Source organism: Triplophysa rosa, linkage group LG17, assembly GCF_024868665.1.
Source record: "Triplophysa rosa linkage group LG17, Trosa_1v2, whole genome shotgun sequence".
Taxonomy (NCBI): Eukaryota; Metazoa; Chordata; class Actinopteri; order Cypriniformes; family Nemacheilidae; genus Triplophysa; species Triplophysa rosa.
Window position 1 is genome coordinate 19,782,045 of NC_079906.1, and position 26,624 is coordinate 19,808,668.

A 26,624-nucleotide genomic window follows, 5' to 3' on the forward strand; every position below is an offset into this window, starting at 1 on the left:
AGATGCTGAAGTTATCATACATCAATGTAACTGCCATTTTGAACCGGTCAAGAGAGGCTTAGTTTAAAAAATATTCTGCAAACAGCATATGTAAGTTTGCAGATATTAAAGTTTAAAGAAACAGAACCAGTCTTTGGATACATTACTTTTTTTTAATGGATGAACGTTCTCTTTAAAAAGAAAATTTAACACCGTCTACTCTGTTTTGTGTGACTTTTTTCCATTGTTAGCAATAGTCCCTTCATTGCCCGTTACATTAAAAAGGTTTGTATTTACAAAGCAAACCTAACACAATGCATATTAGAGAAGTCTCAGAACTCAGTCTTTTAGATTACAAATAAGACATAAGACAGAAACACCAGCAGTCACAGTAGTTTCAATAGAACATTTATTTCTCCCACATGAAAATACTGTTGGAACAGATTATTAGGTTGGTTGGTAAAATCTGCAGTTTGTACAAGCTTAAAATCTCATCGAGGTTCCATCTTATAAACAGTGACAAAAGCTGCACAACTTTCTACAATAAATACAGGTTCTGTGCTTGATGGTGAAACCGATTTGTACTGTCGAACAGCAAGTGTACGATACATCTCTCCAGCATTTCACCTTAAATATTAAAAAGAACTGAACCAGAAGAGTCTGAATGCTCACGTGAAGTTAGATCTTAAAAGCCTATTTGATAGTTTACCTTAAATAAGAGATTTGATTTCCATCTCCACCAATATAATTTAATTCCTTAACTTTGCGGTCCATAAATAAATGACATTTTTTTGTATATCAAAAAATGAGAATATATATTTAACCATAGACAACTGCGAGTTGGTACATATACACATACATACAACGTATGCCAGTAATGTACATATATATGGACATACTCGCACTCTTTGATATCACAAGCAAGGTAGGCTTTCTAAGAAGTCTGTTCACGTATGTACAGATCCTTCTTCATATCTTCATACCTCCCATGCATTTTATTTAACAATAAAGAGAAAAAAATTAATTTAGATACTATATGATAAAAAAAACATATATACATGAGTGTCTTTACAATATACAAGTGGTTTGTAAAACGTTAAAAAGCTAATACAAGAAAATGGCAGTGATTCATTCAAACGTTTAGATTATTTAAGTTCATTCGTTCATTTAAAATGATTATTTGCAGAAATGAATTGCTCTGAATGTACCCAAAGGCTAAAACGGTATGTCTAGGTGGTTTAGACAGATAAAACACAAATTATTGACAGAAACTGCAGTCCTCACCCCACAAACTCAAACCACCTTCAACCATCAACAAACCTCAAACCGAATCTAAAATCAGCCCTTTACCAAACAGTTGTGTCCTTAACACAATCGATAAACTAAAATGCTCCGGAAACTGGTGTGTAACCAAATGGCTGGTGTTACAATGGTCAACACAGAGTCATTTTAAGATCACGCCCGTGTGAGTGGTCAATGAGGACAGATGGGCTTGGCGCTTCTCTACAGAAAGTTAGAACCGACGAAACCATTTTCTTCCCGAACACGACTCCGGTGAATCACAGCTCGGTCATAAGCCACCTGCACGGACTTCCGGATGCTAGTCGTCTTGCCCTCCATCATACGCAGCTTGTCAGCCGTGTCGTCCACGCCGAGAGGAAGTACCTTATCTTGTGGAAGCCACTGCCTGCAGTACGGGACAAAAGATGGATTAAACCTCCAAAACCGCCACTTCATGACTGCTTTCTTCAATAGAAATACAGAAAGCATGCGGCCGAAAGATGAAGGGAAGTAAGTCTCACCAGGTGCGCTTGTTGTCGAAGAAGAGAACGAGGTAGAGTTTCTCGCCAGCCTCTTCCTGTCTCTGCTCCCCTAGGCGCAGCACATCGAGAGGGGGCACGGGGATGGGCACACCGTTATGCAACAGACCCTCCTGAGGCATGTCTGGATCTATGATCTACAAAATAAGAAAAAATGGTTTTCAGTTAGACTCGAAATAAAGGACTCGATATGTGACCAAAACCCTCAAAACCGATCTTAAGTAGCACAGGAATGTTTGTGGCAAAAAGTCAACAAAACATTGTATGGGTCAAAATTTTCTCAGTATTTGGATTTTTTGCACACGCAGATTCCAGAGTTTTAAATAGTGGTATCTCGGCCAAAAATCGACCTCTCCTAACAAACCATACATCAATGGAAAGCTTATTCAGCTTTCAGATGAAGTATAAATCTCAATTTCGAAATTGTCACATATGAGAAACGGATGAATTGAGCACAATAAGAATGTGCAACAATGCAATGTTGCTTTTAATGGTTTGTCCCATTATTATGAAGAGCCGTAATAAAATTTACAAGCCTAAACATAGAAAAGTCCTTAAATAACCATTCAATTCTATTCCATTATTCAAATATTGACAATGCATGACTCTTAAAGGAATAGTTCAGCCAAAAAATGGCCCTCATTGACTTTCCATAGTAGGAATAAAAATGACTACGGTCAAGTAAATGGGAACCATTTTGGGTGAACTATTTCTTTTATGACAGAGAATGTAATGTCATTGTGTAATGTAAGTGAGGAGCGCCCTCTCTCACCAGAGCAGGGTAAGATGGATACCCTCTGCATTTAGCCCACACCAGATCCAGAGGTTCAGGCTCAGGCAGGTCCCCATTTGACAGCACATCTACACAAAAACAAGGATTACTTTATTTAACATGCGTATTCAAAACTGGAACAAAGTAAATGAATCAGTGACCCTAATATTAATGATGGAAAACAATTCTACGTCATTTATTTTTCAACAAGTCAAGCTGTGTTCTTTTGTACATGGTGATCATCACAGAAATTCATGCATGGATTATCAAACATCGCCCATGACTGAACTATATTTTCTTACAATGTAATGAATGAACTGCGACATTTGTGAATTGTCGATAATTCTACATTTCATTCAGATTCATTGCGTACCGGTCCCGGTGTAGTCGGCATCTCCGTTAACAGTATCTAAGAATGGGACTTTGGACAGTGCAGGTTTCCCCCGACTTTTTTTAGGCGGCGAGACGCTGAAAGTAACAAACAAAGTGTGAGTTAACCGTGACCTGTAACCTGCCCAACGGTTTTGGTTATTTATGTTTTCTCTTACAGTTCTCTGAGTGTCGGAGATGTGCTGCATTCTGAGTCAGAACTGCCGTCTTTGTGCTTTCTGAATCCGTTTGTAAGAGCTGAAAAATACAGACCAAAGGTCACGTCACAAATCCATTTTAAGGGCCATACAATAGAAAACAGGATTAGGTTAGGAGAGCAAACAAAGCTCCCTATAATTTAGCCGGACCATTTATGAAACCTAAACTGCAAAAATGGGTTATTCAGAAATGATGATGTCACAAAGAATAGCCCATATCATGTGACATCATATATTAACATAATGCCTGCCTATTCAACAACAAAAACATTTATAACTTATCATCACGTATTTTAAACCAAAGAGATCAACCTATCCCAACTCATTTATTGTTATGGTACTGTTTTCTTTACCAGGCTCAAGAGTGAGTCGAGGAGGAGTTCTCTCCAGCTCTGGGCTCCGACTCCTGCTTCTCGTTCTCTGTTTGGCTGGGGTTGATATGGGCGGAGGTGTTGGCTGGGCCCAAGCTTCGTTCTTGGTGGTTGTGCGTGCAGAGACCGTCTCAGCTTTGAGAGCTTCTTCCTTGTTTCCATTTTGCATCTGATTGTCTCTCTCACGTTGGAGCTTCGCTCCGTTCTTTGCTTTTTTGAAAAGGACGGACGTTCGCCGCCCGACTCCCGTCGTGGGCCGGGACGGTGACTCGTTGGAGGACAGGCCGTTGATGAGTTTGTTCTCGCTACCAGGCGAAGGATCTTCGGGTTTGGTGCAGCTGTTGACAGGGGTGGCGCTTGAATCCGCTTCTTGACTCTCGCTGTTGAGTCTGAGGCGCTTTGGTGGGCATGGGGTGGTCCTGGGGTCAGACGTCATGGGTCGGAGGGTGGGAGGATCCCGGGGGGTGTCTCCCGGGGGAGGAGACAAGGCAAGGCCTGTGGGTTCCAACGTGGGTGGAGGGGTTGATTTAAGGTCATCTAGATGTGAAAAAAAACAACACAAAGCATGAAAATGTTTCTCTCTAAATCAGAGGGTGTAAATGATAACAGGAAGACGCAACACTAGGGTGTCAACACCCACCACCAGCATTATCACACCCTCAAAACGTTTAGTGGTCATACGTTTAGTCTTACATGTGAACCCTTTAAATGAAAGAGTTATAGTTGCAAAAAAACAAAAAGTTCCAAGAGCAAGTGCGCATCTTTAGTAGCCATACCTTTGTCTGACAGTGATGCAGACAGGTTATGTTCACCATCCATCTCTTTGTCTTCATCTTCCTCCTCGTCTTCCTCTTTGAGGTCTCCATTGAGCATGTACGAGTTCCGCGAGTGTTGCCTGTAGCGAACCCTGTTGATTTCTCTGCGCAGCAGGCGTATGCGACGAGTGCGCGCACCGCCCGGGCGCATGGTCGTCACCACGTCTAATTTATCTAGCAGCTCCCTCAGCTGGTCTTCAGTCGTCATGTGCAGTCGATTATCAGGGTCTAGCAGCGTGTCCACTAAACAAACAACAAAACCAAACCATCAGTACATAGAACAAAAGTAAACTGTGTGCTATTTGCTATCTAGAAAAATAGTGTCGCGTCACGCTCCAAAAAATTCATGTACTCCAACTAAAAAGAAACTTTGAACGTGTAGTGTCTTCAAACATGGATTCAGCCCTAGTTTCATGACATTCCACATGAAGCACTCACCGTCCTCCAAAGTGCAGCGGTAGTAGTTGTTTTTGTGTGGCGATTCGGGCAGATGCATGCCTGTGTCCAGATCAAAGCCTGTGTTTTGGGCTTGTCTCTGAGCGTGCCTGAGGATAGCGCCCCCTAGGTCCCTCAGACGTATTGCAGCTTGGAAAAACACGGTGTCTTTAGCATTGTAAAGGAGACAGTTGGAGATCATGAGACTGAAATCAGCCTCCAGGTCAGTAACGGAGCGATACATGTGAGCCTCCAGTTTGGTTTTTATAGTGGAGAAGTCCATCGGGTGTGAGATGAACTCCAGGTAATCAGGTACCTGAGAAGCCAAGAACACAGTTTCTTTAGAAGACGTCTTCTTCTTTGGAACACGATAAACATACATTGCCAAACAAATTGGAACTGTGGTAAAATCCTTGCAATTCACAGCCTGTTGTTGCTTATTGAATGTATAATTCAACCTGCAGACCTGAATAATTTCGATTTTAATAATGGATGGACATAAACAATAACAATTATTCTCAGCCCAAAATTACCATAAACAAACCTCTTTCAAGTTGACAGGCTGTGCAAAGATTTTGGCAGTATCTTTCTCCTGAAGCTGGTCTAAAGTGGACCGCAGGAGGACCAGGACTGGAATTAATTGGTGCTCAGTCACAGCTTGATGAATCTTCACCTTCAAAAGCAATAAACAATTACAGTCGCACTAACACAAATATAGAACTCGGTTGGCAAAATATTACAGATCAGATTTAGAATACCGCAGTTTTGTGTAATGCACCTTCCGTGCACATAAATGTCCAATAAAACCATCTACTCACATTTAAATAATAAATACACCACCTCCAAAGGCAACAGCATGTAAGAACAATGTTATGGGGCTTTTACGTTTTTTTTACTAGCCAGTAGCCCTTATCTTACAAGAAAACCCTTCAGTGTGTACTACCCCAACTTTCTATTTCAGTGTTTATGCCGTGCTCATCAAACGGCTTTATTGAGTTTTTAAGTGCCGGGTCTTAACCCTTGAGTGTTGAGTCAATATTTAAGTCATGATGGAATGAACTTGAGTCAAGGTAAGGCCACATCCACACGAAGCCAGAGCTTTTTTTCCTTTGTATGGCGTCGTCTCAAGAAATATCCGTGTACACACGAAACCGCTAAACCAATTCAAAACCATGTAGTCTAAACGACAAATCAGTATGTGGTGCTGTAATTCTGTCACAGAGATACACTAAAAACGAAGATGTAGAGGCTAAAATCTTTACGTATACCGTCTCCGTGTGGATGGCCTCTTAAGTAACTGACAGTTAGTTGAGTCATGTTCACAACACAAACGGCATTCCGAATTGCTTTTATTAGCATCATGTTTCGACTACACACGGCACCCACCCAAAAATGTTAAAGGGGTCATATGACACGGCTAAAACGAATATTATCGTTTGTTTTAGATGTAATGCAATGTGTAAACACGATTTAAGGTTCAAAAACTCCCCCGCCTCTCTGAAACGCGCAGATTTTTTACAAAGCTCATCGCTCTGAAAAGCGAGGTGTGCTATGATTAGGGTTGGGAATCGAAAATCAATTCCAATTTGGAATCGGAATCGAAAGGCTAGGAATCGGATCGGAATCGAAAGGAATAGGAATCGGATACTTGAGATTAAAATTTGAATTCCTCTCATCAATTCCTGTGTGCATATTTTCAGAAAAGTACATGTGTTGCATGATCTGCTGATATCTCAATAAAAACCCTTATGAAAATTATCGATATTTTTTACTATAGTAAGCATAGTTTAGCTATAGAATTTGCATTAAAGCACAGGAATCACAAATTAACCATAGTTGCATTATAGTAACTGCAGTTTAACCATGATGTAGTTCAACTATGATAATACAAATTGTAATAAATCAGAAAAGGTGTGTTTCTATGTGTAAATATACACAAAACGGTGCTCATAAATATATAAATATATTTTCAAACAAGTCAATAAGCAGGCTAAATGACCATACAGGTTGATATTAGGGATGCACCGAATCTAACATTCTTGGCCGAAGCCGAAGCCGAACATGATGTGAAACACTTGGCCGAAGGCCGAATAATACCGAACACCGAATATGGTTTTTGCATTTCTTCTATTTATTAAGCTATTTTTTCACTATTGCACAAACTGAATAGTCAAAATTTGCTTTTAAAAATTTGTCTTGCTTTTCAATAAAATACAATACAACTTAATATAAAATTGAGCAAAACAAAATACATTAAAACAAAAAATTTAATAGCCTATATTAATTAGGCCTGTAACTGACTGATAAAAGAATGTAATGTAAGTTACTCTGTACCCCTACAACAAAACATTCATTAAAAAGTGTCATTCCACATTAGGCATATAAACTAAAAATACGAATAAACTAAAACTGTTGGATTATTATAGGCTACGTTGCAAAATGATTGTAAGAAAAAAAAACATCGAACGCAAACTATTCTGACTGATGCTGACTGACAACCATATCAGTTCACGTCTCTCCTCCAAACTCCGCCCACAAAAGCTGACTGTTCTCTGGTGCACTCGTGGCCGGGATGCACAGAACATACTTTGACAAGTTGTTTAGTACAGGGAACTGTGTGCGCGCGACCACTGTATGATGTCAAAGGATGTCGCGAGCGGCAGGGCTACTGTCAGACAGCCCGCTCCCGTCTGAAGTAGCCACAAGTTACCGACCGGTAAAGACGCTTTCATTCGGAAATTTACTTCCGTGCGGCAAGTCCCGTGCTGTGTCTTTCTCTGACACCTTAAAATGCTCCACACACACACTGCCAAAATATTTGCGGCATTAATAAAGCGCACGTCTCTCTCTCTCTCTCTCTCTCTCTCTCTCTCTCTCTCTCTCTGCGCTGGTTGCTAGTTGATCGTTTCTCGAGTCATGTTCGGTAAAATTTATTCGGCCATTTCACATATTCGGCCGAATACCGAACATGCGTTTTTTGCTATTTTCGGCCGAATATATTCGGTGGCCGAACATTCGGTGCATCCCTAGTTGATATCTAAATGTTTTACTTCAACTGTGGAATCGAAACTGGGAATCGATAAGAATCGAAATCGATAAGCAGAATCAGAATTGGAATCGATAAAATTGAAACAATTCCCAACCCTAGCTATGACTGGACAGTTAACCAGTGTGTAGTGATTGGTCAAATACTGCAAGCGTGTGTGAAATTTTATGTGTCTAATTCATGCATGGGCGACTTATAACACACCAAAGACACAGAAAAACACATATTCGCACCATATGACCCCTTTAATAAAAAGGTTTATAATTAAAAGAACTTCTACAAAAGTTTTAACGTATTTATTATTTTTCAACTTGAGATTGAGTTTACATTTCTGATTTCATCATTTATTAATCATAACCACTCTCGTTATGCCCAAATACACAGTAATCATAAATCTATCACTCGGAGAAAAAATGTGGTACCTGCTCTCTCTTCAGTTTCTCTCTCTTGCGGATGAGCTCTATCAAGAGTCGAGCTCTCTCCAGATCATGACGAAGCTTCTGCCAGTATTTCAGCTCTTGTTTTACAGCGTTCAGCTTTTCGTCTGGCTCCACCTGCACAGAAATAAACAGTTTACAACACCCGTAAAGCTGGGTGTGGTTTGTGCATACGTCATTTTAATATTCATAAACACCGACCTGCTCTGGACTCTTCTGGCCCTGCAGATGCGAATGTAAACGGCGAATGAGAGGCACTCCGTTGCGTGATTGACGCTTAAGTAACCAATAGTTGTGCAGTCTCTGCATGAACTGACTCTTCTTCTGTATGATAACATCTTTTGAAATTTTGTTCAACCTGTGAGCAACACCAACAAGAGTAAATCCCATAAAAGTATTTACAACAACGTAAAGGAATAGTTCATTAAAAAAAGTATGTGCGATGATGCTTGTACCTGTGAGTGGGTATTTCTGGGACAGTGACCAAAGGTGTTGCCACATGTTTGGACACCTCATCTTTCGTTCCTTTCTTTTTCTGCTGCTGTTTGGAATCCAGTTTATTGCTTCCACGCTTTTTCAGCGGTGGTGTCTGAGTGTAGGCACTGCGGCCCCTGTTAGCTCTACACCCCAAAACCCTCCCCCCGTTTTCTTCATCATCCGACCCGTCCTTGGCAGGCGGCGAGTGCGCCTCGCAAAACGCCGTCTTTTTCACTGAAAACGTAGTCCCATTGACGGTAGTCTCTCGGACTGGTTCTATTTTCATAAAGAGTCCCGCTCTCTGCGCGCAGGTGACGTGAAAAGCCGTGTAGCAGTTGGCCTTGTGGCACTGAATGGACGCCCCACGACCTTTCTGTTTGCACAGGTAGCATGTAAGCTTCCACCTAGCCGACGGAATGTTGTCCACGCCCTCGACAGGTTCAAGAAAGACAGTGTTGGCAAAACACACCTCAGGGATCCAAATGGCACAGACCACATGTGCCCACCGCCCGTCGCTGGTCTGTTTGAAAGCACCGCCCCGATTAGGGCACAGCACGCAGTCCACAGGGCGAGAGGGCGTTTGCAGGCAACAGCGGCAGAGCCACTGACCCTCTGGGATGTAAGGAACCCCATAGCACTCCTGGTGCACAGCCAGGTTACAGATATCACAGAACAAGATGACATTACTGTTGAGACACTCGTCGTCGAGACACACGCAGCAGAAGGCATCTTCGTCGATCACGCTTTGCGAGGGAGCTTGGCTTCGAGATTCCAGGAAGGACTCCTTTTCAAGACGGTCTATCAGGAGCTCGAACGTCTCCGGTGAAACTTCCGTCTGGCCTTCGGAATCTCGCCTATCATTCACCAGCTCCAACCAGGCCATGTCTTCCTCATCCATGTCATACTCCGCATCCGTGTCCAACTCTTCACCAGACTTCTCGATGTAGCGGTAGTAAGCCGTGGAGCGAGCGGGAACCTCCGTTGGTTCGTAAGACTCCAGCATTCTAAAGGTGGGCTCGGGTAGGGAGCCATGGTGGCTGTGAGAATGTGACTGAGATTGTCCGTGAGAGCCCGAGCAGTGGTTTTGCGAAGAGGACTGCATCACATCCTTCTTTTTGCCTCTGTGAGTAGCTGATCTGCGAGGAGAGCTAACGATAGCAGTCGCAAGGGTCTGTTCGCTGTTCTCTTTGTTGCTGTTGCACTCAGCAATGTCCTGAGCTGTCATTTCATCTTCGGTGATGACTGTCAACGGGTCAAAGATGCTGATCCTATGCAGCCTTCCATCCAAGTCCACCTCTACGATCTTCTGTGCTTGGGCGTACGTCAGGGTTTCTCTGGAAGGTGAAACCTTTAGCCGGTAGGGAGAGGGTGACCGCCGCTGTGCCCCCCTCTCTGCTGCCCCCTTCTCTGCTAGCCCACTGCCGGTGGCATCGCTTCTTTGGCTGTCTAAGGCCCCAGACAGGCCTCCCCTCCGTCGTGGTTTTCTCATGGGCACTCACACCACAAAACCCCTCGTATGTTGACCCTAATAAAAGAAAATAGCACAAAATAAGATTTCACATTTGTTCCAAAGTATAACAAAGCACATTTCGCAACAGGCTGTAATTGATTTGTTTTCACCAATACACACCGATCCCATTGTCCTTCAATCTGAAAATTTTGTTTTCCCCTACTTTGTACGTCGCTTTCGATAAAAGCGTCTGCTAAATGACTAAATGTAAATGTAAAAAAACATTTCTTGAAGTGTGTACATTAGCCATAATCCACCGAGTCACGTGTTTTTTTAAATACCATGAGCGCGCTCGTTTCCCGGAAGTGGTTACAACCCACATCGTGAATGTTGCTGGCAGAATATTTAAGTGTTAAACTAATTCCGGTTGTAGTTATTAAAAATATTGGGTTTTTTTGTACATTGTACAAATGTACATTTTTAATAAACAAACAACTTTCCTGTCAGTAGATTTCACAATCGACGTTAAGCAAAGCAAATGTATAACGTTTTCACGTTTATGGTATTTTAATATGCACCACTGAGTTTGACTGTCCGTATTAAAGAAACAATTTCATATTAATTATTTGAACTCATTCATTTAATTTTTAAAACACACTCCTAACGTTACTTCGATCACTAGAAAGTGTATGTTCGGTTGATCGTTATACGAACGCATAAACCCTTTAATTCCTTAGAGCAATAAGATATAAATATAAGTGGTCGGTATGTAGATTCTTCCATTACCAGTTTAGTAAACGACATTTGATTACACAAATTCATTGGAAGGATTAAGTTCAGGCCAGTCGCCAACTACAGTGTTTTTATTTTTGCCGTCCAATGGGCGGGACTTTTAATATTAAGGCCTCAAGCCCTTTATTCTCTTACCGTCAACACAAAAGACTGTTTTAAAGACTAATACATGGTGACACGGCCGTAAGGCATTCGTATCGATCGTCTTTGCTAACACATTTAAAAACTTAAAGCGAACTTTTTTCAGGAATTTATCACTGAAGTGAGACGACCGCCAGAGGCTGCAAAGTTTATCAACCCTCACGTACTTGGGACAACCAATCAGAGCCTTCCACCCTCTCCGTCCAGCCAATCGGCGACGAGAAAAGTCTCACAGACAGCGCGTTAGGTTGCGCGTCCTCGAATCTAGAACGAAACGTCAGCCATATTTACAGACTAACAGAACTTCAGATGCAGCCAAGTTTACTGTTTTCCTACTGCACACAAATAATCCATGACAACGCTATTATTAATTAAAATAATATGCATTTTATTCAGAGACAGAGAACACATGCATATAGTTTACACATAAAGGAAATCCAAAGGGATGACGCCGAGAAGGCTAAAGCTGGCGGGTTTGATAGCCGCTCTCGCCCGGGCAACCAGCACTGCAACGCCGCGTGCGGTAACAAACAAGCCGGTGCGCGCTAGCCGGCTCGGCTAAGCGACGGTTGACAAAGGTGGCCTCCATTCGTCACACACACACCCAAAATACACCAAAGCAAATCGATAAAGCCTTTAGATTACCTTGTTTTCCAGCCGAAACTCCGCAAAACCGTCCTCAGAGAACCCCGAATCTTTTCAAGCTGGCGGATTGGCCGTAAAGCCGGTAAAAACTCGTCGATAAAATGTCCTCTTTCTTTCAGTCTTCCATAGTTTCTTTCCCTCAAATGTCTTCTGCGTGCTCATGAATTTGGATGCGTTTACCGCACCCTAACTTCTGATCAAGTCCGAGTTAGATGAGATGTTTTTTGACGGAGCTGGCTATTTACAGCCTCGAATACAACGACCGTCTTTGCCTGGGTAGATAGTTTGTAGCTCGCCAGATACACACAGAGCGGAGCTTTCGGTCGAGATAGTGAGAACACGCCCCTTCACAAAAGCAGGCCGTCCACCGTGTCAGCTTTACGGCTAATTTAATAACACACAACAGTGGTGTTTATTTACCGTACTATAGGGGCTGAAAGTATGTGACACTTGAGTGTGTTAAGGTGCAAGTGTACTTCCCACACAGCTCGTGCTATGGCTAGAGTTCATCACGACCTGTCAACATACAGCTGGATTGGTTGCACCAAAGGATTTGGCAAGGGATCAAAGAGGCGCTGCGTATTACAGGATAGGCTAAAGGAAACATGAGCATTTAGTCAACAAAGACTAAAGGAGCAAACAGACTAAAAGTTTGCATACGAGAACATCACATTTTGTTAATCATGTGTGTTAAATGCATTACAGTATCACTCAGAAGACAAACAAGACTAATGTGTTTTTTTAATAATGTATTCTTAAATCGTTACATTTGGGTCCCTCAATCCAGAACTCTTGGTTACATACTTGAAATAACATGGCAATGAAAAGCACAGCACAGCACTTAAGTCATAAAATGTCAGTTAACATCCATCCCAAACATTGTAATAATGCAAATGAAGTCAGTTTCTTTAGAAAAACAGATTTGAATGGGCCTCTACATCTAACACCATCATGCTACTAAAACCTTAATGTGCCCTCGGCTCTAAAGTGCCATTTGTTGTGGCCAATCAATTAATTCACATTTACATCCAAGTAAAACATCCTGTCTCACCTTTCAAAGACGCTAAACAAGACTAGGTAGGTAAACATTTCAGAATACTGAACCTCAGAGTTTGACTGATATATTTAGTCAACCATTTATTGTACCTCTATCTGTATATAGCTATCTATTATTGACACCTGACAGTATAGGGAATAGTTCACCCACTTTTTTGTGTAACACAAATTAAAATCATAATATTCACTCTACTCTTTTCCGTACAATGAAAGTACTCTGACACACTCCAAAAGTACAAAAAGCACCATGTTATATAGGCCTACTGTATGAGCCAATTCATATTCATCTTTATGTGAGGAACAGACTGAAAAGAAAGTTATATTTGAAAAGTGTATTGTGTTAGGGATTGAAGTTTAAAGGGATACTTCACCCAAAAATGAAAATTCTGTCATCATTTACTCACCTTCGAGTTGTTCGAAATCTGTATACCGGACAGATTTTGCCCCCCCATACAATCGGTCTGGTTACAAGCATTCTTCCACATATCTTTCAATTATACAGATTTGGAACAACTCGAAGGTGAGTAAATGATGACAGAATTTTCATTTTTGGGTGAAGTATCTCTTTAATGTTTTGGTTTATTGACCAGTGCATTGGCCAAAAACGGCGAATGGATTTTTGATCTTTTTTTGTTTAACATTAAATCTGCAATTTGTATCTTTCAGCTCTATTGCCATCTCTGTCGTACAATATTTGGACATGTATCCAAATTTTCCTGTTTTTTACATTTACCGTGTTTACATGAATAAGAGATGCATTCTGATTTAGTGATTGAAGTGCTTTTGGCCATTGAGGCAGGTACTTGAGTTATCACAAGCACTCGTCACAGAGCATGCACGCAGATAGATAGCACATTAGAACCTACTGCACTTTTAAAATCTTATTTTAATATCAAGCACGTCTCTTGTAATGTTAGACGGGATCCATAATGTTCAGCTCTGCCTTTAAAGCGCAACAGAGGCAGTGTTTACACTTTTTGGGGAAATCCCGTCCTCACACAAAGCATATAATCTACATCTCATCATTTGGCCTCAGAAGATATGTATCGCCTACAAGTCATCAAGCAACAAGGGTAAATGATGACAGAATTTTCATTTTTGGGCAACACGGAGCCATCCAGAGAGAGAGAGTTGCATCAACTCTGTTGACTCCAATGGAACAGTTTTTTCACAGCAATGGCAGTTCATGGAGCCATCAATAGTTGCCGAAAGTAACTAGTAACGCAAGGAGCTACAGCAAAACAGACCAATTGTGACAAACCTTTAAAACATTTAAAGACGCAAGTCATTTAATGAATAAAAAAATGAAAGAAATAAAGCATTTAAGGAGAAAACATAACTTCCTGGAACTATCTGAAGGCTCCATGAATCACGTGACACGCGATAAATATGAACTTCCGTTGTCACGACTCTCTCCCAACGGCTCTGGGGTGAACTACCCTTGTGTGGTTACCATGCATATTAGCAACGCAAGAGACAGGTATAACATATTACCCAGAAACACTAACACCAGAGGCCCATAAATACTACATATTCCTAAAGCAGTCGGGTGTTTACAAAATACTAAAATAGTTCCAATAGTTGAAGGCCTAAATTGTATCGTTGTAATACAGTATTTCATTAACACTAGTCACAGTGTCACTACGACATTGTGAGCGTGTTTCTTCTCTTTGAATCCCTTCTTGGGAACGGAATGAAACTCCTCACTTCTTTAAACGATAAACCTGCAAAGAGAACGATCACATTACATGTAATGTATTGCGTGTTAATCCACTGAATATATACAACAAAGACCACGGTCATCATTGTGCACGTAAAATCTGTAAAACATTGACTCACGTTTCCATTCTTCTAAAGGCAATGTGGCATTGTCGTAGCTGTCGTCGTATGGTGTCGGCTCTGGCCAGTCCTCTGGGTCTCTCAAGCCATCGAAGTAGCTGTGTGCCAACGCGCCATCAGCAGTGAGGCGGGTGTCTGCATCTAACACCAGCATCTTCTCAAGCAGGTCTACCGCTGGGATTAGTTACCATGTAGTAGTGATGAGGGAGGACACAGGTGTCATACACAAAGCAACAGCATTAAAATAGCATTAAGTGAGCAAGTAAGTAATATTGTATTAGTATGGGGCAAGCTGAGCAATGGTTTGACAGCAGAAGTAATTTTGTTTTTTTAGTTAATTCTTACACATAGCAATACAATTATTTTATATTTCAGATCAGTTTTTGTATTATGAATCAACATGAATGAACAATAGCGTATTTACATTTTAACATTAATGTAGGATAATAAATGTTGTAAGTAACAGTTTTTCATTAATTCATGACACTAATGCAAATACTGACGTTAGCATTTGAATTAAAAAAATACGATTTTGGGAAAGTTTTATTGTAAACCGCTGTTCCAGTTGCAAAAATTGTAGATATTTCTATAGACCTCTTGGATGACGTAAACACAGCTGGTTCAATGCTGATCCAGAAGAACTTCCGGTTTCAGTTACACAAACGTTTGAACAAAATACAACCAAGAAAATATGAATAAACGATTTTAAATGTTAAACAAATATCTTTAAGATGTATTATGTAAGATTGAAAAACTACTACTGATGAATAAATCCAGAAGTGCTTCTGAACCAGTGTTGACATTTTGCTAAGTGGTCTATACAATGAAATGAAAGCGTCTGTACAACTTGTTGTAGATAGACCACTTTTAGTGGACTAGAGATTATTCAAATGAATGATTACTGAATCTAAATGTTTTAAAGATTAATTGTGATTGAGTGAAATTTTAAACATTTTTGCAGGAGCATAGGAAAAGTATAAAAATGTGCATAGGAGGGACAATATAAAACCAGCATTGCTTATAAATATTAATAAGGTGACATGATGTTTGCCCAGTAGTCCCATATCATTATTCATAGTGAGAAACTATTTACCATTTGTCAGTACACAGCAGATGCTTGGCAGAGCAAAACAACTCTTAAAACCTAATGATTAGGATGATGTGGATCTTATGCATTTCTAAAATGTCTTTTACATTCCAAGCAGAAAAATACAACTAAACTAGACTGCTGTGCACAGCACATATGTAGTAATCTCTTCTGGTGACACTTTTACTCCTGAAGTTTTGAGTGAAATGTAAAAAACACCTTAAATTGCTCCCTTGCCAATACACAGCATCTTGTCATTTTGTCAGAAATAATGATACGTCACTTTGACAAGCAGAGACTTTGCGGTCAGAATAAATCATACGTTTTACAATGAAAAAAGCCTCTTGAAAACCAAGTAAGCTGACACAACATGACAGAGGAGTAATTTTGTTATATTAGGGTATTACTTACCTTTTTTACTAGCTCTAGGAAACAATGCAGAGAAGTCCTTGCGTGGGTACAGGGGCAGCGAGCTGACGTAGCTCTTTGCCTGTAAAACAAGGTGCTGATTTTGATCAACATAAAGACTGACAGCTGAACACTGTCATGCAAGATGTCAATAATTCAGGCGAAATATTTCCCCAGATTCAAGGCACAATGTTTTTTTTCTCATTTAGTAATTTCTGGTTAAATCTCAAGTGTCAAGATTAAATCAGGATTCAGACGTTCCACACAAACCACACCACAAAGATAAAGGCGCTGAACTGTTTTTCTATTTTTTGTGCTGTTACCTCTGGGCTTTCGAGTTTGCCAATGAATTCTGGACCAGGTGTCCCTGTCACTTTCATTATCTGAGTCAACTGATCCATGTCTGAATGACGAACGTTAAAGACATAAGATAAAAAACAACTACAAGTTAAGTGAATAATGATAATTACAAAAAAAAGATATACATTTCTTCAAAGATATACACATTTTAAAAAAATATATAAAAAATGTGAGTGTACTTTCTTAAATGTAGACTAGAAAATATTAGTTAAGTGGGCATTAAACAAAGTAGAAGCTGAAGGATACAGTCTTTTCCTTTAAAGAGTGTTTTTCCATTGAACATTTCGCCCATGATGCATCCAACAGACCAGATATCCACTAAATAGGGAAAAAGCAACATTCGCAAATTATATAGAAACATAGCTATTATTGCTACAAGCACCAGTCATTAAAACAATGCAAACTATTTGACAAACAGCAGATTCATGCAGCGCTATTGGACTCTGTAATCTAGTATTGATCTTGGTAATAAAAAATCATTTAGTCCAACTGGCAATTAAATAATAATGGAAGAGGCGCCAAGCATTTGTTAAAACATTCAACTAAAAGTAAAATTTTTTTTTAAATGAAATGACAAAAATATCACACTCCTGTTATACAGTGGGTAAAATAAGTATTGAACACGTCACCATTTTTCTCAGTATATATATATTTCTAAACGTTCTGTTGACATGTAATTTTCACCACGTGTCGGTAACAACCCAAGTAATCCATACAAACAAAAAAAACACATTAAATAATTTCAGAAATTAAGTAATGTATAATGGAATGGAATGACACAGGGAAAAAGTATTGAAAACATGAAGAAAGGGAGGTGCAAATAGGCATGGAAAGCCAAAACACCAGCTGAAATCTATCAGTAATTACAAAGCGATCCTGCCCCTGACTGAAAAATAAAATCTCTCAAGAAGACCTTCGCAACCTTATTGTTGCAAAACAAACTGATGACAGAAGGATTTCTAAACTTCTAAATGTTCCAGTGAGCACTGTTGGGGCCATAATCCGGAAGTGGAAAGAACATTATTTCACCATAAACCGGCCACGACCAGATGCTCCTCGCAAGATTTCTGACAGAGGAGTGAAAATAATGATCAGAAGAGTTGTCCAAAAGCAAAGGACCACTTGTGGAGCATGCGACTAGTTTCTCAGATACAGGAGGCGTCTTGAAGCTGTCACTACCAACAAAGGCTTTTGTATGAAGTATTACATAAATTTCAGTAAGCGTGTTCAATACATTTTCCCTGTGTCATTCCATTTTATTACACAAAACTTGATTTCTGAAAATATTTGTTTTGTTGTCTTTGTATGTATGGGTTACATTACAAATAATTTTATGTCAACAGAACGTTTAGAAATATATTTACTGGTGACGTGTTCAATACTTAATTTACCCACTGTATATATACACACACATATAAATATATATATACACATGCTATATTTCAAAGAACTCTTTTTTTGTTATATTGGTGTTCATGTAATTAGTACTTTTATCCATTTATTTAAATGTTTTATTTTTTATAAATTAAAATGCTAATTTTAATAACAGTAACAGCAGTTATTATTATCTCATTAAGTATTAAGCATAAATTATAACAAACACTGATGATACGTCTAAAATACACCCTACGCCAGTGGTTCTCAAACTTTTTCATCGCTTTGCGGCCCCCCCAAATAAAGACCTCGAATCTTAAACTTAGAATTTTAATGAAACCAAAAACAAATTCTGTTATACCATGCTGGAACATGAATACTTCTGGTTGGAGGTCTTATTTTTCTGATGTTTCATTGCATAAAATTTATGATTTATGACCACAAAATCTGTGGCCCCCCTGGATCCATCTTGGGGGCCCCCAGCTTGAGAACCACTGCTACGGCATTAATTCTATTGATCTAATCTCATTCAGAAAAAAATAACATTCAGATGACTCAATCTAGAATTATTCATATTTACATAAACAAATATCTAGAATACAAGACTCTTGCCATTGGCAGTAGTTTAAAACGGCGTGTCAGTGTAAATGTCTTGCCTGTCTGCGTGTAGTGCATCCAGTTCAGAATGACCTCAGGGGCCCGGTACCAGCGTGTCACGACGTAACCCGTCATCTCTGCTTCTGTGTGACGTGCCAGGCCAAAATCCAAGATCTGCAGCGAGACCAAAGAAAGTTACTGCAAACTGTCAGCAGGTCACTCTTCTCTCTTTTATGGACAAAGAATGATGGCACCAACCTTCAGCTCACAATCTTGGTTAACGGCCAGATTTCCTGGTTTGAGGTCCTGCAATACATAAAGGTTTAACTCTTCACATGATCAAAACTTTATTTTGAGTGGCTCGAGCTGCACTTTTCACATTCAAAGTGTGCAGTGCAGCTGTAAACGGGTTTGAGCATGTACAGGCAATGTCTCGCCAAACAGGAAACCACGGCCTCATGACATCATATATAAAAGCAGTCTAAAAGACTTGAACTTACTGATGTTAATACACTTCTACATATAACACAGCTGTAGTTAAAGGGCACATGCGAAACAATGATTGAAAACAGTTCTAGTCCTTGACTACCGTATATTATTTTGAGGACATGTCAATGTGGCACCTCCTATTTAAGACATACCGCTGGGTGCAAGAAACAACTTGACATTTCGACTGTCTCTCCAAAACAGACCTGCAAACTCGGAAGAGGTGAAAAAGGTGACAGCCATACGTCGGGGGGATGGGGGGTGGAATTGTCATTTTCTTTTGTCTTTTGGCCTGCACAAGTTTTTCAAGTGCACCACATGACACCTATGGAGCAGCAGCTAATCACATGACAATCATTTTGAGCTACAGGAAAAATATGGATTTTGGTCGAATTTGAGATTTTTATCAAAAATAAATACATTGCCCTCGTCTCGCAATCCCAATGCTCCAAGTCGTAATTAAACATCTAAAATGATCTTTATTTTTCGACGTTTTCTGAGAGGTGCACCTTCCTAAGTCTTTCCTAATACAAAGGATGTGTCCATCGGAAGCAAGGCGCTTGCGTGTCTGACATTTTGGTTTTAAAACATGCAGGATTGAGAAAATAAAGTGCGGGACTGATGTTAAAAGAGTTATAAAGAGAGATAAAGTGCAGGACCTGATTGATGCGAGTTATAAGAGCTCAAAAAGAAAAAAAGTTATTAAGAGCTTTCATAAAAAAGAAAGTTCACTAAGCAGATACAAGCAATACAAAAGACATATTAATGTATTATGAAGCGAATTGATCGGTGTCTAAAATAATTATTAAATATAATTTGTAAACTACAGCTTCTGCGACAAACTTCGGACGAATATCAAGCTCTAGAAGTGGAATTTCGAAAGGGGAACTGGCAACTGTCTCTCATAACAGCCGTTTCGATCAAACGGGTGAACTGAATAATAAATATCAACGCCATTTTCTCTTTATCCGAAACGACACTTTGCATTTGTCCCATTCAGCAATGCTTTTCAGGGGTGCAAACATGACGTTTTATTCTTCTGCAGAATAAAGAGCGTCATTCGGAATGGCATGAGAATGAATAAACAATAAAATAATTTTTATTCTTGAGTTTTTAATACTTTTTTCTATGCTATCCATTTCAGTTTACTATGCAAACTACAAGTGAGTTATAACAAAATTAAAATTTGTAACATCAATAAATATGAGAAGAAGCCATAATATTACTAGTAAATTACCGGTATGACGCTATGTGTGACCAGAGAATAGGATTACCGTTACTGGCATGTACGAGGTCATTTTGATGACATGCTTACACCACACAGTTTTGTTTATATTAGTCTGAAGCCATCTAGTGCTGGGTCAAAAGCAATGCATGAACGTCAACGTTCGCTCAAAATGAAAACATCAACAATAATATACATTACGTACTTTTCATGTTTCTGAAAAAAAGCGGGGCCATTTAGAGGAAACTTCCACTTAATGCCATCACAAAATTGACCGATATTTTGGTACTCACAGTATCTCACAGAAGTGAGTACACACCTCACATTTTTCATGTGACAACACTGAAGAAATGACACTTCGCTACAATATAAAGTAGTGAGTACAACAGTGTAAATTTGCTGTCCCCTCAAAATAACTCAACACACAGCCATTAAAGGGGTCATATGGCGCGAACATGTGTTTTTACACGTCTTTGGTGTGTTATATGTTGCCCATGCATGTATTAGACACGTAAAATTGCAAAAATGAAAGTGTCGGAACAAAAGATGCATTCTATCTAAAAGCGAATGCTCACCCAGACCTGCCTGAAACGCCTCGTGTAACCACACCCCCACAAATCTACGTCAGTTTGTGGTATGAGTTGACTAAGACCGCCCAAATGTATACACAAGTCAGTACAATTGCTTTGGAACCTGATGTTCCAAATATGGTAAGAGGCGTTACATTTCCATCACACACTTGCAGTATTAGACCAATCACTATGCACTGGTTAACTGGCCAATCATAGCACACCTCGCTTTTCAAAGCGATGAGCTTTGTAAAAAAATCTGCGCGTTCCAGAGAGGCGGGGCAAAGACGAGATACAAACATGCATGGTATGAGGAAAATACAGCGTTTTTGAACCTTAAATCATCTATACACATTGCATTACATCTAAGGCAAACCATAATATTAGTTTTAGCCGTGTCATATCACCACTTTAATGTCTAAACCGCTGGCAACAAAAGTGAGTACACCCCTAAGTGAAAATGTCCAAATTGGGCCCAATTAGCCATTTTCCCTCCCCGGTGTCAAGTGTTACAAGGTCTTAGGTGTGAATGGGGAGCAGGTGTGTTAAATTTGGTGTTATCGCTCTCACTCTCTCATACTGGTCACAAGTTCAACATGGCACCTCATGGCAAAGAAAAAAAGAATTGTTGCTCTACATAAAGATGGTCTAGGCTATAAGAAGATTGCCAAGACCCTGAAACTGAGCTGCAGCACGGTGGCCAAGACCATACAGCGGTTTACTCAGAACAGGCCTCGCCATGGTCGACCAAAGTTGAGTGCATGTGCTCAGTGTCATATCCAGAGGTTGTCTTTGGGAAATAGATGTATGAGTGCTGCCAGCATTGCTGCAGAGGTTGAAGGGGTGGGGGTCAGCCTGTGAGGGCTCAGACCGTACGCCGCACACTGCATCAAATTAGTTTGCATGGCTGTCGTCCCAGAAGGAAGCCTCTTCTAAAGATGATGCACAAGAAAGCCTGCAAACAGTTTGCTGAAGACAAGCAGACTAAGGACATGGATTACTGGAACCATGTCCTGTGGTCTAATGAGACCAATATAAACTTATTTGGTTCAGTTGGTGTCAAGCGTGCGTGGCGGCAACCAGGTGAAGAGTACAAAGACAAGTGTGTCTTGCCTACAGTACATGAGTGCTTCCGGCACTGGGGAGCTACAGTTCATTGAGGGAACCATGAATGCCAACATGTACTGTGACCTACTGAAGCAGAGCATGATCCCCTCCCTTCGGAGACTGGGCCGCAGGGCTGTTTTCCAACATGATAACGACTCCAAACACACCTCCAAGACGACCACTGCCTTGCTAAAGAAGCGGATGGTAAAGGTGAAGACCTAAACCCTACTGAGCATCTGTGGGGCATCCTCAAATGGAAGGTGGAGGAGCGCAAGGTCTCTAACATCCACCAGCTCTGTGATGTCGTCATGGAAGAGTACTCCATTGGCAACCTGTGAAGCTCTGGTGAACTCCATGCACAAGATGGTTATGGCAGTGCTGAAAAATAATGTTGTCCTCACAAAATATTGACACTTTGGGCCCAATTTGGACATTTTCACTGTACTCAGTGTACTCACTTTTGTTGCCAGCGGTTTAGACATTAATGGCTGTGTGTTGAGTTATTTTGAGGGGACAGCAAATTTACACTGTTATACAAGCTGTACACTCACTACTTTACATTGTAGCAAAGTGTCATTTCTTCAGTGTTGTCACATGAAAAGATATAATAAAATATTTATTAAAATGTGAGTGGTGTACTCACTTCTGTGAGATACTGTATGTATGAATGGAATCTCATAGGTAAAACGACGCAACACCATTGCTTGTGTGAATAGCACAATTGTCAATTTACCGGAAAAGTCATTTTGGTAATTCATCAGTATTTTGTGTGAAAAGGGCAACCGTTTTCAAAGTATCCTTACCGACCCAACACACCAACACTGGTTTAGCCAATGGGATACGTTTGAAGAGGGACTATCTGTTTGTCAAACAATGGCAGACAGGCGGGACTGTTCAGGAAATCATTATTTTGCGATGCTAGAGGCACAGAAATGACACTTAAAGTCGATTACATATGTATTGTTGTTAGCTGAGTGGAATGACTGCACTCTCATCTTATAAGATGAGTAGGTAATCGCTGTTGATAGTTCACCAATCAACACATATTAGCTGTAACTAGATGTAATTCACAGAGATGAAAGCCTCCCAAAGGAGGGCATTCATGCTTCCCAGCTAAGAACTACAGAGATCCCAAGAGATGCCATGTGTCTTTAATTCAGCTCTGTGTGGAAATGATAATTATGAGCAGATGCTGTTTATTCACTGCCAGTCTCACTTACTCTGTGAATGATGCCAGCACCATGAATGTACTGTGGAATGAAAAGAAACAGGGAGAACAAATCAGTATTTATCACTCTTTACATTGCTATGTTTTTAGACTTGATTATACTAATAGGACAAATTGCGTTGACAGTATTATCAAATCTGTTCGCAGTTTGTATTTCGTGCACTACAACTGCATTTCCTTTCATCGACCCATTTCTGTTCTGACCTAGTAAATACCAGATGTGATTTGAAGAGGCCAAATGTTTTTTTCCTTAAAGTCAACATGAAACAGTATTCACAATTCATTCTGAATGAAACAGGAAAGCAGTTTTGTCCAACAGGAACTGACTGGTTTGTGAAATGTGGACATATCATTCCAGTGTGGAACAACGGGATGACTGTGGATCTACCTGGATTCGCGAAACGGATCTTAAGTCTCAACACAAATAAGACACAATGAGGTCACGAATATGTTAATTAGCACGTGACGTCATCCTGCACCACACTTCCACAAAGTCCTGTGGGTAACACTGATCATGGTTTGGATTAAAGCGTCTGCTAAATGTAAATAAGACCAGTAACATGAAAAAAGATTCAAATTTTTCATGTTGATTTTAAAGCGAATCTTTTGAAGTGTAGCGCCGTGTCCAGTGTAAGACATGACTTACACGCTGTCCTAACCTAATGTGACGCAATAATTTAATTTTTCTCAGCCAGAAACTGGACATTTGAAGTCACTTGGTTCCTATTTCTGTCGTGTTTGGTACACAACGAAATCTTGTTTGTCTAAAAACATCAAATGTGTTTAAATTGCCTGTGACTGTCACATCAAACAGTATTTTTGCTTTAAAAACAAACACAATTATTTCGTCTCGCTGCGAGATATTTTTTCAGGTTGACCTTAAGTCCGCAGAGCATCTGATAGACCAGGAACTGTACGCGATCTTCTGTCAGGAGACCTTTGACTTTGGAGAGATCTGTGAACATGTATGGCATCACCAGGTAGCTAAAAAATAAGAGGGACAGAGTTGACTTTCTTAAAGCAACAGTTTAACTTCGTTATTTTACAACTCATAGTTATTTTGTCCGTCATAACCCATAAATGTCAAAAGCATCCAGAAAAGTAGTCCACTCCATAACATTTCCAAGTCATGCTGCTGTTTGAAAATCTCGTCCTCCATTTTACATATTTGAACTAGCATGATGTGTTGGGCATGTTGACGCAAAGGGAAGATTATGAGTCAAACGATTGTAAAAAAAACAAACTAGGAATATGGAGCTTAAGTTATATGGACTTTTATACCGCTATGTCTTTTTTTTGGAGCCTGACAGATGTAAAAAAACACAAAAAAACAATGGCATAACATTGACTTTTAGATGAACTAATAATCCTTTACAAAAAGAGGCATACGGCTACATAGATTTGAAAGATTTTAGACGAGACTTACAAGTCTTGGAACTCATCCAGTCTGGAGGCGGGAGTAAAGACGTCTAGCAGTCCTATCACCTGGGTTGGATGGCAACATTTAATATTGCAAAAACAAAGGAAACGAGTCAGTCTTTTCCAGCACAATAAAAATAGTGTCATAATGATATAAATAATAATTTGGAAACAAGCATCCTGTTCCGTGCACAAACTCAAAGCTACATCTTTGATATTTACCTGTAAATCAAACTCAATGATAAACATGAGCGTGATCTCATTTAAGCCCTTATGGGCATTTAGCTCTATACTCTCAAACTTCTTGTACTTGTACTGGAAACCAGCAGTAAACTATGGAAACACAACCTCAATGTACGACAGGTATAGGTGATGCTCACATTTTCGTGTTTCATGTGCTTGAGGAGCCTCAGCTCACGATAGGCCCTCTTCGCAAAGATCTCCGACTGAAAAGGCCGGTGCAACTTCTTGATGGCCACCATCTCTTTGCTTTTGTTATTGATAGCTGAACTGAAACAGGAAGAACAATAACCATAACATTCCAACAATCACAAAAGCAATCAAAACATTATAGACTCAGATTGTAAGTTCAATGTCCGATGATTCAGGAACTGGCAAGACTAAAACAATGTATTAGATGACGATATAGTTTAAACTTCCATTAAATCACATTTTGCAAAAAACTAAGTTGTCAGAACTTGTGGTTTTACAGCTTCTTCTTTTGACAGTGTTTTGTTGTTGTTAAGGTTTATGTGGCATCTATAAAAGAAAAATCCCTTTAGTAATAACTTGACTGTCTTTTGATGAATACTATAGGCTACAATACATACACCTGCCTAGACAAACAAAAAAAACTATGATTACACAGTGGTGATCAGCCATCAGGCGCATTTATTTTAGTAGTCTTATCAGGCTTTTTATATGGCCGGCCATAGGTTAATAAGGTAATATCAATATTTAAACCATTTCAAACTGAATTATATCCTGCAACAGGTTTCACAACAACCAAACATTTGCCTCTTTTCTACGGTACTGTAGCCTGTATACATGCATACGATTTCACTTAACCTTAATTCTGTTTACACAAACATCAATGGCCACCATTACAGTAATATATATGCTACCATAAAATAATTATTGCCTATTTGTTATATTAATGCATCTCTATGCAACACTAAGACGTTACAAAATCTTAACAATGATCCCACACATACGTACTTGCATTACAAAACCACAACCAAGATCAATTCACAAATGACATAGAAACAAGGCAATGGATGCAAAACCAAGAAGCAAACCAGATTATATCAGCACGACATGTACATCCAGGATAAAACCTACATAACACAAGAATTACGCACTGCCTTGCCCAGCACCATTTCAAGGACCATATCATTTCATTTCACCGAGTCCTGCTTCATGTGGTAACCTGTTGATAGGTAGTTTGCAAGCGTCTATCAGGAAGCGCAACAACACCACGAGGAACTCACCACACACTGCCATACGCCCCGGTTCCGATCTGCTTCAGGCAAACGTACTTGTCCGGAACTTCCCAGATCGTGCTGTTGATCTCCTCACGACTGAACCCGACCCGTGACTCCATTGAGCGATGAAGGAAACAGGCAGCGAGCAAATCTTCACCGCGCTCAAAACGACTCCTACGCGATATTCTGCATGCGATCTCCGAAAGGTCACTGCGTAGGAACGAATTTGTCTCACGCCAAAATGAAAATAAACAAGCTGTCTACCCTGTTTCGTTTTGCGCCGAACGGCCGTGGCATCGACGCGCGAAATCACGAGCCATTGAAACTTTGTAACATGTTGGCCGCAGTCGAACGCGTTTCGATATGTTTGATGACGTCATTATCCCCCGCGCACGCCCACTTTGCTTGATTGACACGCTGCTGCTGCTCACCATTTGGGTGATGTGGGACACTTTTGACCACTTAAAAACTTATGTATCTCTTTTATTATCTTTTTTTCCACTTACAGCATTATCCCCCGCGCACGCCCACTTTGCTTGATTGACACGCTGCTGCTGCTCACCATTTGGGTGATGTGGGACACTTTTGACCACTTAAAAACTTATGTATCTCTTTTAT

General features: G+C 40.1%; 2 protein-coding genes across 4 annotated transcripts; both read right to left on the reverse strand.

Annotated features, from left to right (window-relative positions):
- Nucleotides 1–371: 371 nt before the first annotated feature.
- brpf3b (bromodomain and PHD finger containing, 3b) lies at nucleotides 372–12,381 on the reverse strand. The gene is made up of 13 exons (XM_057355950.1): nucleotides 11,768–12,381; nucleotides 8,718–10,264; nucleotides 8,464–8,620; nucleotides 8,248–8,379; nucleotides 5,324–5,452; nucleotides 4,783–5,095; nucleotides 4,306–4,587; nucleotides 3,512–4,066; nucleotides 3,120–3,198; nucleotides 2,945–3,039; nucleotides 2,572–2,660; nucleotides 1,782–1,936; nucleotides 372–1,666 (listed from the first exon to the last, which is right to left on the reverse strand). Exons 2-13 carry the CDS (start codon nucleotides 10,226–10,228, stop codon nucleotides 1,483–1,485), a joined length of 3,681 nt encoding a protein of 1,226 aa, XP_057211933.1. The 5' UTR covers nucleotides 10,229–10,264; nucleotides 11,768–12,381; the 3' UTR covers nucleotides 372–1,482.
- Nucleotides 12,382–12,491: 110 nt separating this feature from the next.
- mapk13 (mitogen-activated protein kinase 13) lies at nucleotides 12,492–26,392 on the reverse strand. 3 transcript variants are annotated; one of them, XM_057355953.1, is made up of 12 exons: nucleotides 26,013–26,392; nucleotides 24,903–25,027; nucleotides 24,530–24,588; nucleotides 23,982–24,087; nucleotides 23,096–23,125; nucleotides 18,747–18,794; nucleotides 18,548–18,662; nucleotides 16,764–16,835; nucleotides 16,481–16,560; nucleotides 16,161–16,239; nucleotides 14,663–14,836; nucleotides 12,492–14,547 (listed from the first exon to the last, which is right to left on the reverse strand). In XM_057355953.1, the coding sequence occupies exons 1-12, from the start codon at nucleotides 26,023–26,025 to the stop codon at nucleotides 14,465–14,467; spliced, it is 984 nt and encodes a 327-aa protein (XP_057211936.1). In that variant the 5' UTR covers nucleotides 26,026–26,392; the 3' UTR covers nucleotides 12,492–14,464. The 3 variants fall into 3 exon arrangements, with proteins under 3 accessions (XP_057211936.1, XP_057211934.1, XP_057211935.1); XM_057355951.1 differs by having other exon boundaries at nucleotides 24,903–25,032; nucleotides 26,013–26,388; XM_057355952.1 differs by lacking the exon at nucleotides 26,013–26,392 and adding an exon at nucleotides 25,864–25,980 and having other exon boundaries at nucleotides 24,903–25,032.
- Between the last annotated feature and the right edge of the window lie 232 nt (nucleotides 26,393–26,624).